This window comes from Thermobia domestica, chromosome 8, assembly GCF_964235325.1.
Source record: "Thermobia domestica chromosome 8, izTheDome1.hap1.1, whole genome shotgun sequence".
Taxonomy (NCBI): domain Eukaryota; kingdom Metazoa; phylum Arthropoda; class Insecta; order Zygentoma; family Lepismatidae; genus Thermobia; species Thermobia domestica.
The window spans coordinates 263145181-263166242 of NC_137461.1; the positions used below are offsets into that span (position 1 = coordinate 263145181).

Below are 21062 nucleotides of genomic sequence, written 5' to 3' on the forward strand. Positions count from 1 at the left end.
TGAAGAACGCCAAGCCAGTGAGTTCTTGGCTCAAGTACCAGAGATGACCACGACTTTTTTTCTGGGCTTTGTAAATGGCTGAATTGTCTGTTTCATATTTAAGAAGATTTTTCAGGAGTTCGAGATCGCTTTTTTGGAGTAGATGCTGCAACTGGTGATAGGAACCACACTTTCATATAAAGGAACGTACACAAAGATATCAACTTTTTTTCTTCCTAATGAGTAAGGTTGGTGTCTAGGAAGCCATATTTTGAATGCGTACAGTGCCTTTGTCATCCACCTGGCGTGATGAATAGCTCCGCCTGATGCAATCGGATTCCCCCAAGAAAGATAATAGTCAGTTCCAATAATTCACGATACTCGTCCCTTGGCTAGCTACATTGAAGGTGTCTACATGCGAAATCTGTAAGTTTATCTTAATATTTGCCAAATCTATATTTCTTTCTGCAGCATCATACAGTGTGTAATCATAGGAGCTCCAAGCTTCTTTAAAACGCTTGAATATTGCTACGTCGCTACACCTCCAGACATAGTTAGAGAAGAACAAATGCACAAAAGCAGAGTGTACCACATTGTCAATACAGCTACAATATAGCACTAATTTCGTTAAACTTTAAATCGCTTGCACAATCTCTAAATATTGAGCTATTGACTTGAAATTTAGCATGTATTACTTATTTATAAAGGAAAACAAATTTATGGAGTGCAACGTTAAAATTTGAAATTTTCGAACACCCTAATATATATATATATATATCTACAGTGGTCGAAGTGAGACGGTATGCGGTGGTATGCCATAGCGCCTCTGGTTTTTTGGATGATCAAGAGATACCGTTACATAAGAGTAGATGCCAAATACCTTTAATAAATCCATTTTTATACACAGTAGTTGACGAAAAGTTTTGCACGTAAAAGGATTTTATTTCTTATGTAGAAATAATTTTTAAGTTGACAACACTGACATTTTTGTTATCTTTTTTCTACCTTTTGTTTTTAAAATGAGGTGTCTTCAAAGAAGTTAATCTATTTTATATTTTAATGTGCCATATTGAATTGTTTTTTTTTCGTATGTATGTGTGTGTGTGTCTTTCTGTTTTAATTCATATAAATGTCGTGTTTTGAGCATGAGTGGATTAGGGGTTGTATTCTATGGAAGATATTCTTTCGGGGTTTGCAATACCCCTCAGCCTCGTGGGGAGTTCGGGAGCTTTTCCACAGGAAATTGTTAATATAAAAACTCGTTTCTTCAGCATTTTCGTGTAATAATTCTCTGAGAACCGACATATATAACTATAGTTATTTTTGGATACAACGCAAATGTTTTTATTCGTATATGTATCCTATCGCGTTCATTAGTTAAAAAAAAAGAAAAAATCTTGTAATTAGTACAGCAACAAACAAAAGATCTTATATCATCTTCATTTTCACTTTTATTTATTTAATACTGTATTACATATTTTTGGTGGCAGAGCGTTCACCCCTGGTGCTTGGGGTCCCGGATTCGATCCCAGCCAACGCCAAGTGAACTTTGTGGTGGACAAACACCGTGTGTAGGGGGTTTCCTTGGGGTTCTCCCGTTTCCTCCCACTTTCTTCATTCCACCATTTCATTCATTGCTCATCATGACCGTCTCCTTTAGCCTAACCGGCATAAGCGTGGGACGTAAAACTCAAAGGTTTACATATTTTTGGATGCAATAACTGAAGCAACTTTCCAATATTCGTGAGATTTTATTCTTATACCAACATCATTAATTCTCATATTTCCGTAACGCACATTTTACCTTTATTTGTATACTAAACGTTTCCTTAATAAGCTTGACAAAAGGTTTCGCTTGAATTCGAAAACTTCGTGGAATAATATTACAAGACTGCATGAACATCTAACAAGAATTATTATCCGCACATTACAAGCAGAAATTAGAAGTTTATAATTGGAAATTGATATTTAAGGGTTTACAAAGAGAAATTCGACTAGTATTTGAAAGTTTTAATCTACAGTCTCCGTGTAAGTCTAACTACGACGGGAAAGGATTGAGTTTTATGTAATCGAAAAGGAAATACCTACCCCATCGTACTCAGGTTCCGATGAAAACGGAAAGAGAAAGCTATTAAAATTATTACCCGATATTTTCTTGCCAAACACTGGGATAAGAATAATACACACCTTCACGTAATTAGCAGTACTAGTAAAATAACTTTCTATACTAGGGGTTGAAAATGAAATCTATAAATTTTACGTCCCACGATTATGTCGGCTAGACTAAAGGAGACGGTGATGATGAGAAATAAATGAAGAAAGTGGGAAGAAAAGGAAGAACCCCGAGAACTCTCCCCCACAGTATTTGTCTACCACGAAGCTCACTTGGCGCGAGGTGAGATCGAACCAAGGAGACCATTCATATACTGAGGGTTGAAAACGACTAGTATAAACTAAATTAGACTAATAAATAACACTGAATGATAAATGATGGAAGAAACAATATTGTAGGGAAAGAAAAATAAAGATCTTAAATAATCTAACGGCACACTTGCTTTCCATAATAAAATCCATGAATTAAGACTGAACCTGTACCTTAGATTAGCGTTTTACTGTCGATCCCTATAATTCAGTGCTGATCGCTTAGCTAGACTTCCCTGATCAAATTCTACGACGCATCGAACTCCTTTATTTTTTGCTAATGATTTCTTAGGAATATGAATCATGAAGGAGGCTTTAGGACTTGTGATCCAGTGATATCTTATTATGAAAATAGCTCATGACAACAACCCCTCTCTATGCTATTACAATGACAAAAGTTTTGGATTTCAAACCGTCAAACAGATGGTTAGGAAGGAGAGGACTCACAGAATAGCCACACTATCACTATCAGAATAACGGAACGAATAGTCTGCCACTATCACCTCCAGAGTTCTTTACAGGAAAAATGTTTTCGCCTGTAAACCGTGAAACATCACAATGCTTTAAAAAAACAGCTATTACGGAAAATGGTCATCAACATTCTGTCTTTCTGCACCAGTTTTACTTACAGATAGGAACTAAAGTAAGATCGGAACAGATAGGTATCTGGAACAATCATTGCACGGTGAAATCCATCACTTAATTCAACACTTAATGCCATTATGTCTTGCTTTGGTATGAAGATTTTTTTCCCTTTACTTTTCTTAAACAGAATCTGTACATGACAGAAGTGTAAATTATTTGTTCCTTAAGTGGGCTTTGCAAAACTCGATTTTATACTTCACTAGTACTATCAACAAGTTACATTACAATGACTAAGTGCATAAAATGACTCTCGAGTTGAGAAGTTAGCTCCAATAAGGGCACATACCGGTGTACGCCATTTTATGGAGAACATTTTAAAAAGTCTGCCGTGTCATTTTGCGAAGCCTTTGAAATAATTCAATATTTCAATATTTGAGTCTGATAGTCCTGTTTATTTGAACAAACTGTTTTTTCAATGTATACAAAAAAAGGTATGAATATTTTATGTATGGGGATCCGCCCTGATCGTACCACGGCACCAGCTGTCAAAAGTGCAAAATTGGGAGGTATAAGGTCCCTAAGTTAGGTCGCTGGAACAAGAGAACATTGGGTGGATAGAAGTATTACTAGAAAAAGAATGCTCCACATCCCCTAAAAAACCTATTCTTCAAGAAATGAGACGAAATTTGAATAATAACATTAGTGATGAAAATGCAAAATGTGTAATGATTTCTTTATAACATATGTCTTGTGCGAGAAGTTTATCTAAATTATGTAACTATAAAACGCACGAAAAGATCCACACAGGACAACTTAACTTTGTTTCTCTATCTTAAGAACACATGAAAGAGTCTACAATTAATGAAAACCATACTTTTGTTTCTCTCGGGAAAACTTCCTCTTGTATGTCTAATTTAAAGTGCTAAAAAGCTAACATGACAGAATCCGTAAGTCAAAATTTAATTTCCTGTAAAAGTTGTGTAAAAAGTTTGTTCTTTTTGCAGTTCTTACGAACTATTACGTCCTGAAATCCGATATTATGTTTTGTTTCACATATTATATATAAGAAGGGCTTACGGATGCAAAAAATGTGTCATATCTATATGAAAATAGACTAATTCACATATTAAATTTATTTTATGTTCCGATAATATTCATTTCATTGAACAAATTTAAGTTCTTACAATTGTTATGCTCTGCTGCACAGTCTTCCGAATTCAGACGGTAACTTCCTTCTTATTTTCAACACTATGAGGCTCCTCCTCTTTATGGCACTGGTGTGTGTCAATGGCTCGATGCACAGCTCCCCGGGAAGCAGATAGATCGCTGTGGCCCCGTAGAATGCCCCCCTTCCCAGATGACCTGAATTCACATCCAAAGATTTCTGTCTGTAACGCTATCTAAACCAGATGGCGTATGTTGAAAAATACTGCGATGTAAGTGACCTACAGGAATACATTCAGTACGCGTATGAAGACATTTTTCAGGACACTCTCCTGTGTGTGCAGTCGGAATGGATACGGCAAATACGATTGTGGATTAGATGGGAGGGTCTCCACATAAAATATGCGCTGCAGCGTGCCGTTGTGTTTTCAACCTTTAAGTGCTCATAAAGTGCAAACCATACACGATATAAAAGAAAGTTACACTTTTTTCGGATTCCTAAACCCACGCCAGTTACATGATATCGACATGCCCTCCATCCCATTTGAAATTTCGAATTTCCATTCAAGATGGCGTATTTCAGTATGGCAGCCACTGTCGCCACGTACCGTATAAGTTGACGTACCGTATAGGGCTCTCGCCCTACTATCATCTTCCGTAAGAGATTTTATATTTTTCTTTCAGGTTTCAAAATAAAAGGGTGCTCAAATATTTCACTCACCCCGTATTATGATATATATATATATATATATATATATATTTTTTTTTTTTTTTTTTTTTGCAGGAACTTTTTATTACTTCAAAGCAATTTTGTTTTCTTTAATAAAGATTACTTTAAAACCTACCTGTACCTTTAACTTTTGAAGATACAGTAATTTATTTTTTCGTACATTATACATTCACTTATTTTTTCACAAGTTTAAATATTTTAACATTTACATCATATTTTAATAGCTAAATTACCTAATACATAAAAGAAAAGTCAACAGTGTTGCAAAGTATATTGAACATAACAAAAAAATCACAGCTCTAGCTACTTCCATTCATTGTTTATGTTTAATTTTGTTTTAATGTGCACTTAGCAATACTCACAGTTGTTATATATAAACCTTTAAAGGGCTGCACTTTCGAAACAATGCAATCAAAAAATCTAAAATTCTGCCATATTCCCTTGCTTGTAAACTGAAAATTCCTGCAAAGATCTCATAAACATCGTCGATGGGTGTCCTGAGTGGTTAAATTGACATGGAATGATCCACTACTGCATCCTCTCTATAAATTTAAGGTATCTAATCTATTTACCCTCTCATACAGTGCTCTCCTGTTGGTGCTTTCACTACCCAATGCGAATTCACATCTTCCTGGATATCAGTTCCAGTCACCGATTGCTGGCCGCTTCCCGAGCCATATTTAATATCATGTGAATGAAGCCTGACTTGCATGTCAGTATTATACAGCTTTATTACCGATCCACATGTTACCCACTGTGCTTTCTTACCTAAAAAGAAATACAATTAGTTTACAATGACATAATAAAAATTGAGATAAGTAAAAGTGCAATGAAACTGCTATCCTTATTCACTACCAAACAAATTAAAAGATACAGTAGGTACTTAAAGAACGCAAAGAACTTTTTAAAAATACTTTCAGTACTCAAAACTGAAAAGTAATCAACGTCAAGTTTTACAGTAGCCGATAAGCTAGCTTACTTATTACAAATTAGGACACTTTAGCAGCAGTTATCTTTCTTGACAGCAGCAAGGTAGTAACACCAGGGAAATCGTATGGGTTAAAACATACGGGACACCATATAATGACTATTAGTGTTTTTTTTTTCTTTTTCTGTTTTAAGTGTATTCTAGTACTTCACAAGGTTGGATTCTATTGGTGCGCTTAAAATTAAGTCATCTCGCTTTTCCCTCGTGCAGATTAACAATACAGGCAAATACGAGTAATGACTATACACACGCTGTGTTGTGCATAAAACCGACTCGTGAGGATTTAACTCTCATCCTATTGTCAACTTTCCATGTTAACTAGGTATGTCATCCACCAGGAAATGCGGATGCTTGACAGAGCGAATGTAAGCGAGGGTTAGGGCGCTATTTAAAAATCAATCTGGTTTTAAAATAGCTTCACAAGTATATTACGAATTAACCCAGGAAAGTACGTTTGGGCTGTCGAAGATGCTATTTACAATTTTGGAAAGCGCACATAAGGTCTCAAGGAGACTTTATATTGTAAGGTTCCGCATGTCTACACGTCATGCAATAACCACGTGTGAACTACATGTATTAATCGTAAATAAAAACAAACAGACGACGGTCCCGAAGAGGAATCGCCTACCATCGCCAACAGTCGGAAGGATGAGGATCACCGAAGGAAGCCGACACTACAGGATAAAAGGGAACTGCACGCCTCGACCAACATCAATCTCCACAGCTTGATCAAACCACCTAAAGCCCTAAGGCGCCCGGCCATTGGGTTACCCTACCCTCTCACGACGCTTGGTGAATTGAGACACACCTAATCCTAAAGCCCTAAGACCCAGGGTCATTGGGTTCCTTCTCTCTCTCTCACGACGTCCGATCAAGGAGAGTTACCTCACCTCAAAGCCCACGACGATTGGTCATCGGGTTCCTACCACACTCTAACCTAAAGCATTTAAAGGAATCTATTATTGTACATACTTCTGTATTAGAGGAACTTTTTATAATAAAAAAGGTGATGGGAAAAGTCCAAATCCCGAGTACTATATTTGCTCTACCCAAGAAATTTTACAATATTGTACAACTGCTTCTTTTAACGATGGCTTACTTAGTAATGACGCTTAAATTAATCATGTTATTACTCTACCTAGAAGTGCAGCGTCTGAAGAAGTGAATTCCTTAAATGTTGCTCTTTCTATACAGATCACTCATTTTACCTATAAATTATCTTTGTGAATCACTCATTTTACCTATAAATTTTCTAGATACTGACTTTCATTTTCTTAATCTATACAAAAGACTTTTCGCTTGGTATGTTTCTCACGGGCGTCTACACGAATTTTCGCAACGGGGAAGGGGAGAGAATTAGCAGCATTATGGTTTTTCATATTGTTATCAATCTTCCTATAAGGCCCAGCTCGGAATAAGAAAAGGAAAAGGCTTCTATGTTCATTAATTTGAGTGTCTCTTCGAAGTGCTGCTCTGTCTCACTTCTGTGCTTGAGGAAAATTTCAAAGAGCTCTTACACAGTTTTTTTTTCACTGCATCAATATAAATAATAATAATTAAAAAAAAAAAAAAACATTAAGTATATTCACAACCGGCTCTAGAGCTCCACTCTATAGAATGCCGTAATCTCCAATTTTCAGAAAGCCTCGATATTCAAACATTAATCTTCAACAAAAGGACAAATACTTCCGTATTTTGCTGACCACTCAGTATTGTATAACGAATACATATTTACAACAGAAATCCAAGCGTGAAAGAATTGAAGAAAACTTCGAAGAACTAGACTTAATAACATCGTGGTGCAAATTTACAATACAGATTCACATATAAATTCATCGCATAAATATTTTTTTCACTAAATCTACCTCTAGTACCTTTAAGAATCTTTTTTTATGAATGGAAATCTCACTCCTGGGTGCAGATTCACTTTACGGGGGCTTGAGCGTTATCGGTATAAATATTTTTGCTTCTTGGTAAAAACTGTCCGCGAATATCCTACAAAAGCAGTCATGCATTTTTAAAAATACTCTGCACACCAATTACGTAGAAATTCATAATACGCGTGCAAACATATGCCATAAAAACGACAGTGCATATAACACCATCTTGTGCCAGGTGATCACTAAAAGCAAGAATAATATTAACCCGCATAAGGACAGATCGACATTTAGCTGTTCTGGGGTGCATCCATAGGAAGCAAGGCAAAGCGATAGTGGGTATACGCAAAAACAATTATTCATGGAAAAACACAACACAAACCTGTCTTAACATTGTCTTTCAAAAATTCAGATTCCTGCGAAAACTTTAACATATTTTCTCTCTTCGAACCTAAAAACAATAGAAATTGAAGTTTTGGTAGGTATTTCATCGAATCCTGAAGAGTTTTCTTTCTGTAGTTCATGTAGATATAACCTACGCCTTAATTTATCCTGATACTTGTAAATAATATCTGTCAGTTCCGCCATTACTCAAAAACATCATCTACACAACCAATAATCTTGCAGTCAACTAATACTTACTTCTCCGACACTTCAATAGTTGCGCAATTTGAGTCAATACACTGTCTCCACCTTTGCAAACATTGCATAATCGATACCTTATGAGGAATTTTATTTTAACACCTTTAATTTTCGTGTATATGTTTATGTAAGTATACATCTCACAGGTGAGATCATTACAAGTTTCCATTACTTACACAATAGCCTACAAAATAATAGCCAAGTCTTTCCATTACGCAATTCATTCATTATTTCGATTCAGTAATTTGATGTTTTCGGTTCAGTGATATGGCTTAGTTCGTTCCTGTTTTTGAATGAATCTGTTCCAGTCGCTACGTTAGACTGACTTATATAGCAGGGAATAGAGGTCACGTGGGTTTTGTCAGATCATACCTTGCGTTAATCATTGATGTTTCTGAAAGCATGGTTTTGCAGTTTGCTTATTACGTACGGAAAAGAAAAATGAAATGAAATATCTAAGTTTAACGTCCCACGGTTATGCCGGTTAGGCTAAAGGAGACGGTGATAATGAGAAATGAGTGAAATGGTGGAATGAAGAAAGTGGGAGGAAACGGGATAACCCCGAGAAAACCCACGAGCACAGTGTTTGTCCACCACAAAGTCCACACGGCGCGAGCTGGGATCGAACCAGGGACCCCAAGCACCGGAGGTGAACGCTCTACCACTGAGTCACCGCGCCCCCAGCAGGGAATAGAGGTCACGTGGATTTTGTCAGGTCGTACGTTGCGTTAATCATTGATGATTCTGAAAGCAGGATTTTGCAGTTTGCTTATTACGTACGGAAAAGAAAATTTTGCAGAGGTGTCAGTGTTACTGAGAAGTATCTAATATTTTTCAGACTGAATTGTATTCATCTATATATATATATATATATATATATATATATATATATATATATATATATATATATATATATATGTATATATATATATATATATAGGTGTGTAGTTATTTTTTAAAGTTTTTTTTTTTTTAATTTTTACGTAGAGTAGTCAGAGTTGGGGATTAGGAAGCTTGACCCCTCTAGTAAATAAAAAGTCATACATTATTTCATTTGCTTCTGCTACAGGAATTCCGATATAATGGTTAGGTTTATATTTTTACGAATTTTGTTCTAGAACTTCCTGGAGTTGGGAAATCTGGTTGTCCCTGGCAGGGTTTGAAAAAAATCCGGTTTTTTTAAAAAGCCTAACCCACCTGAGCCCATATGGGTATTTTCGGGTTTAATTGGTATTTTTCGAAATATTTCAATGCTTTTGGGGTAAAAGTGTTAAAATGTGATTTAAATTTCAAGATCATCATTGTCACAACTTGCAACAATTTTCTGTTCACTGCTGTTTTGAAAAACGACCGAAAAAATATATACAGCTAATTTAGAGTGTATTCTGTATCTACTCTGAAAATTTCAACTTAAAAAAAACAAAAATTGCGGCATGGATACCCGCTATTTTGAAAAAACGGCCACCATTTTGAAATTTTATGTTGGTATGCCACCAAAACCTGTACAGGAAATTTAGTATGTGGCGTACTTGTACCCTGAAAATTTAAACTTAAAAGACGGAAAGTAGTACCCTGTTATATGTGTGGTACAGGCAGACGAACGAATAAACGTAGATCGAATCATCCCAATCGCCTCAGTGACATTCGCCAAATATGAACACCAAATACATTAATCTAAAACAAATCTATAACTCATATTTTACAAAATAAATGTTTCAAAATGTCTTAAATAAAATTAAATATTTTCTAGCGTAAAATAAATGGTTTTATTGTTAAAGTACACTTCCGATATTTTGTGCGTTCAATTACGGGAATTTCCCGAGCACTTGTTGCAAGACCGTTCTCCCAGAAAATTAATTTAAAACAATTAACAAATATGCAGGGTGTTAAAAAAAAAAAAAACACCGACAACGTTTGGGAGGTGAATCCTGACACTAAAACAAGACAAAAATACAGATCAACCTAGGTGCACAACTGCTTCCTTTCGGAGTTATAAGCTGCCGAAAACATGAAAAAATGAACCCTAAAGATCCATAGCTCTACAACTATGGAACCTACCGTAGTCAGGTCAAGACTTTACTTAGAAACTAACATATGCGCTATCCAAAAACACATGTTTCTGAATCCTGCGGTACTTCCGCAACAATTTTTATAGAGGTAGTTGGTGAGTAATTCAAATTATATGCCCGTAGCAAAACTCCCTGTATAAAAATTGTTGCGTGAGTACAGTACTTTCTGAAACATGTACTTTGGATAGTGTACATCTTACTTCCAAAGTGAAGTCTTGACCCGACTACGGTAGGTCCCATAGTTTTGGCGTTATAGCCCTTTAAAGGTCACCTTTTCATATTTTCGGCAGCCTATAACTCAATTTGTGCACCCAGGTTGGTATATATTTTTTGTCTTATCTTGGTGTCAGGAATCATCTCTCAAACGTTGTCGGTGTTGTTTTGAAACATCCTGTATAATTCATATTTCATAAAGTAAATGAAAGTGGGAATACAATACCCCGGTACATCAATTATTTATTGATTTTAGAAGGCGTACGACTCGGTTAGGAGAGAAACATTATAAAACGTTCTTACAGAACTTGGAATACCGAGAAAGCTAATTAGATTAACTAAGATATGTTTAAGTGAATCCCAAAGTAAAGTCCGGGTAGGAAAATTTTTGTCCACGAGCTTTCACGTCGAAAATGGCCTGAAACAAGGAGATGCGTTGTCGCCATTATTATTTAACTTTGTGCTGGAATACGCCATAAGGAAAATCAAAGATAGCAACCAGGGCCTAGAGTTGAACGGTATTCACCAGGTTATGGCCAGGGTTTGCCCAAGTGGGCCCAGCCCGAAAAAACCCATCTTAAAACCCACCTGGGTTTTTGACTTTTTTGTTAGTGTATTATTAGTACAACTAAGGTGATCACGTTGAAAGTTATTTTTATCAGATTTTAAACTTTGTTTGGGCGAATTATATGCTTGCATGTTAAGATAGACAACAATATTCAACACAACACCTTTATAAAGCTCTAAATGCACTGAATGAATGAATAAATAAATAAATAAATAACCTCACCTTAGCTTGAGATAATTGTAGAACAAATTAATGTGCGGATTAAGCTTATAGCCTATTTGAAGTAAAGTAAGCGATTGTATATTTTAGAAAACACTTTCCGTGAATAGTGTGTTTCCTGACTCGGCGCCGCCGAGGGACGTTATCCCTCATACGTTGACGGGTTTGAGGTCATAGGTGCCGGTACTAACAGTAAATATGTAAATACATTAGTAAAACTATTAGTATTATTTCTTACCTTTGATGGTAACAAAAGTATTCAGTAAAATTTGGTTTTCCAACAGCAGTTTTCAGTCATTTGTTGCTAGCCTTCAAATAAGCATTCTGTAGAATCAACACTAGCAATAACGTAAAAACTCTTGTCAAAATTAAGAAGCTTAATGCTTGGAGCTCCGAAGACTACGTAACGCTTACTATTTCAAGTGCTGCATTCAAACTTCGGTATTAATAAAAGTTTCGATGTACAGTAAAGCAAGCTGCATTTTCAGGGAAAACCCGTCGTGAAAGAAGTGTTCGGGAAATTCCCGCAATTGAATTCACAAAGCATCGAAAGTGAATACTTCAACAATAAATCTATTTATTTTACGCTGGAGGATATTTCACTTCATTTTAGACATTTTGAAACATTTACTTTATAAAATATGAATTATAGGCCTATCTTTGTTAATTGTTTTAAATTAATTTTCGGAAAAGAACGATCTTGCAACAAGTGCTCGGATAATTCCCGTAATTGAATGCACAAAGCATCGAAAGACCATTTATTTTACGTTGAAAAATATTTAAGACATTTTGATGAATTATGTCTTTGTTTTAAATTAATATAGCTATTTGGTATTCATATTTGGCGAACGTCACTGAGGTTCCTAGGATGACTCGATCTACATTTGTTAGTTTGTCTGCCTTTACCACAGTGTTCAACTTTCGGTCTTTTAAATTTTCAGGATACAAACCAGACACACTAAATTTTCTGTTTAGATTTTGGCAGCATACCAACGTAAAATTACAAAATGGCGCGCTTTTTTTTTAAATAGCTGATATCCACTGGCGAAAATCCCGGGGGGTGATGGGGACATATCCCTTACAATCTTGGAACTGTCCCCCTCAATAATCCGAGTGGAAATGTGTCTTTTAGTAAGAAATGTGATGATTTGTGTCCAACTGTCACAAAGGAAAGTGAGATGAAATTGATACCTCCCAGAATAAGCCTCAAATCTGACCGCCTCCCAATGTTGAAGACAACTCTGCTCCCCTACCCATGTTGTCCCGGAGTCCCACACAGGGGACGTAAAATATGACGATATTATTATTGCTTTACAACTTTTAAAATCAGACTGGCAACATTGAAAACTGTTTACAGGGAATGATCATATTTGCTGTTGATATCCACGCTACAAAGCGCAATTTTAGGTCTTTCAAGTTGAAATTTTCAAAGTAGGCGCACTAGAGACTAAATTAGCTGTATATATTTTGGCGGCATAAAATTTCAAAATGGCGTCCATTTGTTAAAATAGCGGGTATCCATGTTACAAGGCGCAATTTTCGGACTTTTTAAGTTCATATTTTGAGGTTAAAAGCACAAGACATTCTTAATTTGCTGTATAGATTTATTCGGCGATCCAATATAAAATTTCAAAATGGCGGCATTTTTTTCAAAACAGCAGTGAATAGAAAGTTGTTGCAAGTTGTGACAATGACACTCATGAAATGTAAATCATATTTTAACATTTTTACCCCAAAGAGATTGAAATATTTCGAAAAAACCCAATTAAACCCGAAAAAAACCAATAAAACCCGAAAATACCCGAAAAAAACCCACGTGGGCCCAGGTGGGTTGGGTTTTTTCAAACCCTGGTTATGGCATATGCTGATGATGTAAATTTAATAGAGGATAATAGGAGAACAATGGAAAGAAATACAGAGATCTTATTAAACGCTTGCAGGGACATGTGTTTAGAAGTAAATGCAGAGAAAACTAAATACAAGGAAGTGCGTCGTGACCGTAATACGGCAAATTGTGGATGCGTTAAAATATTAAATAATACTTTTGATAAAGTGGATCGTTTCAAATATTTAGGATCAATATTAACAGACGAAAATCATATTCACGAAGAAACTAAATGTCGACTAAAAGCAGGGAATTCTTGTTACTATTCGGTTCAAAATCTCTTGTCGTCGCGAATTCTGTCGAAGAATTTGAAGTTTAAAATATATAAAACGATAATCATGCCTGTAGTTATGTATGGTTGCGAAACATGGTCGCTTACTCTGAGAGAAGAACATAGACTGAAAGTATTTGAGAACAGGATCCTAAAAGAATATTCAGACCCAAGAGGAACTAGAATGGGGAATGGCGGAAACTTCATAACGAGGAACTACATAATTTACACGGTTTACCCAACATTGTTAGGGTCGTCAAGTCTAGGAGGCTTAGGTGGGCAGGTCATGTAGCTAGAATGGAAGACCAATCGGAAAACGACCATTAGGTAGACCTAGGCACAGATGGGAGGACAATATTAAGATGGATCTCGCAGAGATAGGAATACAAAGTAGAAACTGGATGCAATTAGCTAAGGATAGAAGTCAGTGGAGAGCGTTAGTAAACGTGGCATTGAACCTCCGGGTTCCATAGGCCATAGAGTTAGTTAGTTAAAAGTAAATGTTTCAATATGTCTTAAATGAAACTAAATATCCTACAGCGTAAAATAAAGTTTCATTAGGAGCGCGGTGGCTCAGTGGTGGACAAACACAGTGCTCGTGGGTTTTCTCGGGGTTCTCCCGTTTCCTCCCACTTTCTACATTTCACCATTTCTTTCATTTCTCATACTCACCGTCTTCTTTAGCCTAACCGGCATAATCGTGGAACGTAAAACTGAAAGATTTCATCTCATTTTTTTTCAAATAGGTTTATTGTTGAAGTATTCAGTTCCGAAGCTTTGTACGTTCAATTGCAGGAATTTCCCAAGCAATTTATTATTATTATTATTTTCGATAATGCAAGCTTTCTTCACTGTACATCGAAACTTCTACTAGTACGGAAGTTTGAATTCAGCACTTGAAATAGTAAGCAGTACGTACTCTTCGAAACTCCAAGCATTTTAAGCTTCTTAAATTTGACAAGAATTTTTACGCTATTGCTGGTGTTGATTCTACAGAATGCTTATTTGAAAAGTAGCCAGAAATAACTGTATTGAACTGTTGGAAAATAAACTTTACTGAAGAATACTTGGTGTTACCATCAAAGGTAATAAAAAAAATAATACTAATAGTTTTATTAATACACTACATATTTACTAGTAGTACCAGCACCTATGGCCCTAAACCTATCAGACGTATGAGGGATAACGTCCTTCGGCGTCGCCGGGTGGGCGAGCACACTAATCACGGAAAGTATTTTCTGAAATATAAAATTGCATATTTTACTTCAAATAGTCTATAAGCAGAATCCATACATTAATTTGTTCTATAATTAGCTCATCTCAACCTTAGGTACGGCTTTTTTATTATAATCCACTCAGTGCATTCACAACTCCACTCAGTGCATGCGAGAAATTAGTCTCTTTGGAATCGGAATCATTGAACGAATTGAAAATGAATGAACTGCGTAAAAGAAAAACTTACCAGGTAATACCAATTTGGGTAAAATTCGTTAGTTGGTATTCCGCCTAAATAAATAAATTTTTCAAACGATTATATGGACAGTGAAACAGTGATGGTTTAATTACATTTCTGAAAGAAAATAGAAAAAATTAAAAGTACAAAAGAAAAGAAATTACATGAGAAGAAACGAACTAGTTCCAAGAAGCGGAATGCAAAAGTTTGTAACACGGCAACGATGTAACTCTTTTTACTTTTATAGTCATCAACTCCTTCCAGAAATACTAGTACAATATCCAAATAACCAATTTCAACTCCTCTAGTTACGAATAAAACAACAAAAACGTTAAGAAATGATTTACAAAATTGTAATATCGATCCTGGACAAATAAAAAAAGAAAAATTACGCGCTAACCGTATTTCGTGCCCGAGTAAAAATGAAATGAAATCTGTAAGTTTTACGTCCCACGGTTATGCCGGTTAGGCTAAAGGAGACGGCGATAATGAGAGATGAGTGAAATGGTGGAATGAATGAATAATGAATAACCGAGGAAACGGGAGTACCCCGAGAAAACCCACGAGCACGGTGTTTGTCCACCACAAAGTTCACTTGGCGGGGGCTGGGATCGAACCCGGGACCCCAAGCACCAGAGGTGAACGCTCTACCACTGAGCCACCGCGCCCCCCTTCGTGCCCGAGTAACTCACACAACCATTACACAGACAACATAAGACAGACCGGATAACAACATCACGTCACCAACCAATCACAATGCTTTAAAATCATGAACCATCACAGCAGAGTGCTACCACCACAAACTCCCTCTCAATCAAGTATACTATCTCGAAGTACACGTTAACGTGGGATAAAAACACTCTCAGTGGAGTGACAGAAACAACACAAAGCAATGAATAAACGGTGCTGGTTACTTTTGGCGCATCATATTTTGGGGTAAAATTCATTGCATTCATTACATTAAGATTTACGGGTAGAATTCGATACTTTGCACGAGAAGACATATTTATAAAGAACGAATTCCTACAAACGATAGACTTAAATATAAAGTAATATACCTGCATTTTACGTTTACGAGTGTAAAATCCGTACAAGCGCTTCACTACGGATAAAATAAGCGAGTGAATAGGAAAGGTGACTGTATTATAAATTATTTACCACCAGCGGTGTACTTCTGCACCGCGTACAGAAGTTGTATTGTTTACAAGTGGAACGCAACTACTATGAAACCATAACAAGTGCTACTGAAACTAATATTATTGCCAAAACTCACTCGTTCTCACTACCCTCGCATATGCGTATACCCACCTTTGCTGACACGTCTGCTCCCTTCGGACGCAGCTACTCGCTAGGGCTCGGACCCTACTTCGCCCTACTCTGGCTAGATTAGATAGCATTCGTGCTTTTTAGTAGCCACCTAGCACATGTTTTGTTTTTTCACTAGTGTTTACTCATATAACCGGACTTCGTATTTATACGCAAGTCGAAAAAAAACCTGTTAACCTTCAACAGCTGCTTATGATGCCCCCCTTGAATTTTAACTATGCATGTGAGATCTTTTCATGTCACCTCTCGCAATCCATTTCCGAAACAATACGAGGGACATTAGTGAAGAATTCTAATCTTTGAACAATTACTTTGGGTGGTGCGCCGAAAGTAAACCCATATGGAGTAAACACCAAAACTAACATTTACATTGAATTCCTTTTAACACGAACAAGTTAACGAAAGACAAACTAGTAAAAAGCTATTCTCAAAGTGCGTATTTATTCAACAACAAAATATTCTCAAAAAGTATAAGGAGCATATGAAACAGTAGGCATCGAGGATATAGTATACATGAAGCTGCATCAGTTCCCGAAGGAGCAGGACGCTCATACTTTTAGGGATTATTCATTGAGTATGTACGAACTTACAAAGGGGGTAACAAAGCGACTTTTATTTACTTATAGACTGATACGAAAATACACAAGAACGAACCTTTACTTTATATCTGCACGTGTAGTGCCCTTGTACTTTATCTATGACTGTGTGTGTGTGTGGGGGGGGGGGATTTAACGCATATCGCATGTCTTGTGCACATGGATACTTCTTACTATTCCACTACGTAGAAAATTTATGGTGTTTCATGTAGAAGTGGTAATAGAACACAGAAGAAACGCAGATCAGGGGGTTCTCATGTATAGTATTACCGGCATCGAAGACAACCCTTTAGTACCGGTAGGTTAGATAGCATTCGTGCTTTTTAGTGGCCCCCTAGCACAAGTTGGATTGTGTTCTATGCCATACGTCCATACTGTATTTATACTGAGCCCTCCTGAAGTCAATCTGCAAGTAGTAATGGAGCTCCTCATTTAGTGCATGCTCTGCTAAAAGAAATACAAAGCTATAACCAAAATTGAAAATGTAAGAAATGTGTCAAGATCTGGTAGAACCGTCTGCTCGAGTAATGCATTCAAATGAATGACTCCACTGAAATCTAGGGAAGTACTACAACCGCTAAGTACTAATAAAGGAAATCTGTAAGACTGTAACCCAATTCCTCCTGAACTAGGTCCGCTTAAATTCAAGTCTCATTCACAAATACGGTTATACAGCTGCCACATTAACTTCCTCACCAACTGACCACTTAGATAGGCTTTAAATTGCTGTACAGATTATTAAAATCTCTCTGTAAATGGAAAAGTTGACAGAATATGTAGCGTGTACATATCCACTTTTACTTAACTAAAGAATGGTATTACGATAGTTGTGCGCGACATAAACTAGTTAATAACAAGTGACAGTTATTCATTCAGCACTAGACTGTTAATTCCGACAAGAGTTTTCGTGGAACTATTCGCTATGAATAAGAACACGTACTCTCGTTTAATTCTAAATGAACCGGTCAACAACCACATCCATAATCTTCTTATAAAGTATTGAAAATTAAAACTATGAAAGGAAAATTGAAATACTAGTTCACACGATTGAATTCACATACTTACAATCAATTCTACCACATAAAATACCGAACAAAATAAACATTAAGTGAACACACACTACTTCGTACTTGGACGCCGCCATTGTTTCACACTGACAAACAATTGACAAGTGACAACACGTCTTTTCTGTTGATTGGCTGCAGTGGATCCTTGTTCCATTTTTTGGCACTAGAGGGAGCTGAAATAGCTTTCATGACGTAATCAGTGACCTTACGATGTTTGTAAACACATGCACGTTGTGCAACAAAGTGAATTGAATTTTCTGTGGAAAAATACTGTTGTTTTAGGTGTCGTCTTCTCAAACAATGGACGTGGACGAATTTGGGAATGATCAACGAGAGAATGAAGAAACGGTAAGAATTAAACGTAGAAGAATGGCTAAATTCGGGCAAAATGTGAGTACCTCACCATCTTGATTGAAAAAATGGAGGAGAAAAATGTGTGGACAATGAAGTTGACAAACTAGGGCTTGCGATTATGTCTTACTTCCCTTATTGTTTCTTTATGACAGTTGCTGAGTATTGTTACTTTTGAAACAAAGAACAAGTTGAGTTTCAACTTTGTCTTCAGTTGCTACGTCATTTTGTTTTAATTTTGATTATTATATAACCTTGCTCGAAGGTTAGGCTAAATACTAAAAATAGTATTTTTTCGACGAATTATTTACCTCGTATGTCCTATAGAATGTTGTTTGCCAAAGCATGTTGTACGCTTTATTCCAACAGCAGAATATATTTTGAATTCATTTGTTGTGACCTGAACATAGGCTGTTATGATTTAATATGTTTCGTGTTACTCTTTTGTTCGCATCCGCCATTGGATCAGCTGTTTATGAGTAATTCTTTTGTTTAGAGGAATGCAATTTTGGATATGTCATAATGTTATTTAGTCTTTGTTGAAGAAATGTTTTTTGTATCTTTGCATTTGAAAAGTTTAATAGTAATTGTGATAAAAATTTTATGTATATATTAGTGATTCATTTGTTAATAGTAGCTGTGTTGTATTGAGTCATGACTTCCAAGAATTGAGTTTTCTTAACTCGAAATATCTGGAATTTCCATTTATTCTGCTAAATTTGCCAGTGCTTGAATCAATGCCAGTTGGAGTTTAATGCTCCCCTCCAGTGTGATACAGAATGAATTCGAGCTAGATATGCTACCATTAGAAACCAAACCTTGGTCTGTTGCTCTAAATAGAAAATTTGCGCTAAGCAAAAACCGGTGTAAGACACTGTAAATATGAACAGAGGCTTTTTAGAATAATTTTCTTTACTTTTCTTGTAGTTCATTAAATTGTATCTCTTGTAATTATAGTTAGGGATAAAACGTGTTTTCCAACATTATTGATGCAGGTTAGTTTCAGGGACACCAGAATTTGAGAATTTACAAGTAAAATTCAGTGTTTGGCATCGAGAGACATACTTAGAAAAAACTATTTTTTTATTTTATTTTATTTTATTTTTTTTATTTTATTTTATTTTTTTTTTTTGTGCAAATGACAAAATATCAAATAATAATAAGGGAAGTGCAATGTGAGTTCACATGATATCTTACTGTAGACAGCATATCTACATTACAACGGAAGTTCAGATTTTTTTGCTTCTTTTGCCTTTTAATACTGGTCAGTATGGAATTACACCCATTTGATAACACATGGAATAGGGGGATGTAATTACGATCATGTCATGGATATGATAACTTTACTTCGGCGCAGATTTACAGTCTGGAACAATACATGCAATAATTATTTTTCCACTTCTTCGTGAAATCAATTCTTAGTATATTTAAAAATTGAGTCCTAAGGTAAGAGTTGTATTCCTGGGTGCAGGCTCACTTCAGGAGAGTTTCCTCGTTATATATATATATATATATATATATATATATATATATATATATATATATATATATATATATATATATATATATATATAATTCTTCACAATTGTCTACAAAATTACGTGCTCCGAAGGCATTGCTAGTTGTCAAACGGGGACACGTGATGTTGGATACAGCGTCAAAGCCGTTGCACCGCACACTTTCTACATATGCTTTCTACTTTTACGTACACATTTTTTCGAGATCCCTTGCATGTAAGACACTTGTATGATTGCACAATATATGTCAAGACACTGCCTTCACATAATGTACGTCACTGTGGAAGACTTCCTCCTTATGGACGATGCCCTGCTTAAAACCTGAAGCTTTGGATCATGTTGCGTTATTGTCGATGTCAGAGGTGAGATCCCCAAATTTGATTACATTTACACAATCTTCATTTAAAATAATTCCATTTCACTAAGTATGGACAATTTGACAGCCCATCATAATCATGACTATGGCTATGGCTGATTTTAGTAAAAGTTCGTCACTTAATCGCTCCTATCCCCTAAAAATCATATTCTGACACATTGTACGATGCAATTCACTAGGATTGGTAGTGAACAGAACGACTGTCGATAGGAGTTATTATTAAATTTTCTTTGGAGTTAAGGGTATATTTTTACTTTAGAGCAAGACTTCGGATAGCGTCTACTCATCTCGTATATCTGTGCTACTTTTCACAGTTTGAACCATTCATTCTGTTGATGGCATTTAGTATCTCCCCCAAATCCATCGACGTCTGCGAAACCGGTACTGTGACTTATAGTGAGTCGTTTTAAACGACCTCGTTTGTGCGAATACCCACCGTCGCCGACACCCCTGTCCTGACTGGATTAGATGGCATTTGTGCTTTTTTAGTTGTGACAAGTTTGTGTTTTAGTGACGTGTTTTATGCACTGTAGTTTTTATATCATACGTCCACACTGTATTTATACTCATCACACAAATAGCGAACCCTAGTCACTACTAAGCGAGCCAGAGTCACTACTGGGTGATTTTGAGAGAAACTAAGTAATACCCGTATTCTGGACTAGGTTAGTTTAGAAGCTGATTTGAATATTATTTAATTTCTCTCCCGAATCACTTGCTAGTGATTATAGTTACTTATTTGTAACTGATAATATCATGAGTGTA

The 21062-nt window shown here is 36.1% G+C and overlaps 2 protein-coding genes across 4 annotated transcripts in view; one reads left to right on the forward strand and one right to left on the reverse strand.

Annotated features, from left to right (window-relative positions):
• The window catches only part of LOC145693596 (stromal cell-derived factor 2), a 30751-nt gene extending 12548 nt beyond the window's left edge, over positions 1–18203 (reverse strand). Inside the window, exons 1-2 of the mRNA XM_081769722.1 lie at positions 18052–18203; positions 5452–5647 (exon numbers count right to left, since the gene is read on the reverse strand). Coding sequence (XP_081625848.1) covers positions 5452–5647; positions 18052–18130 — 275 coding nt within the window. The 5' untranslated portion in view covers positions 18131–18203. The remainder of the gene's footprint in view (positions 1–5451; positions 5648–18051) is intronic.
• A 63-nt stretch (positions 18204–18266) lies between these two features.
• REPTOR-BP (REPTOR-binding partner) overlaps positions 18267–21062 on the forward strand; it is a 185555-nt gene continuing 182759 nt past the window's right edge. Inside the window, exon 1 of one of the 3 annotated variants that reach the window (XM_081769725.1) lies at positions 18267–18401. In XM_081769725.1, coding sequence (XP_081625851.1) covers positions 18354–18401 — 48 coding nt within the window. In that variant the 5' untranslated portion in view covers positions 18267–18353. Of the gene's footprint in view, positions 18444–20211; positions 20284–21062 lie in introns of those variants that run through there. The other 2 variants (XM_081769723.1, XM_081769724.1) reach the window with 2 other exon arrangements.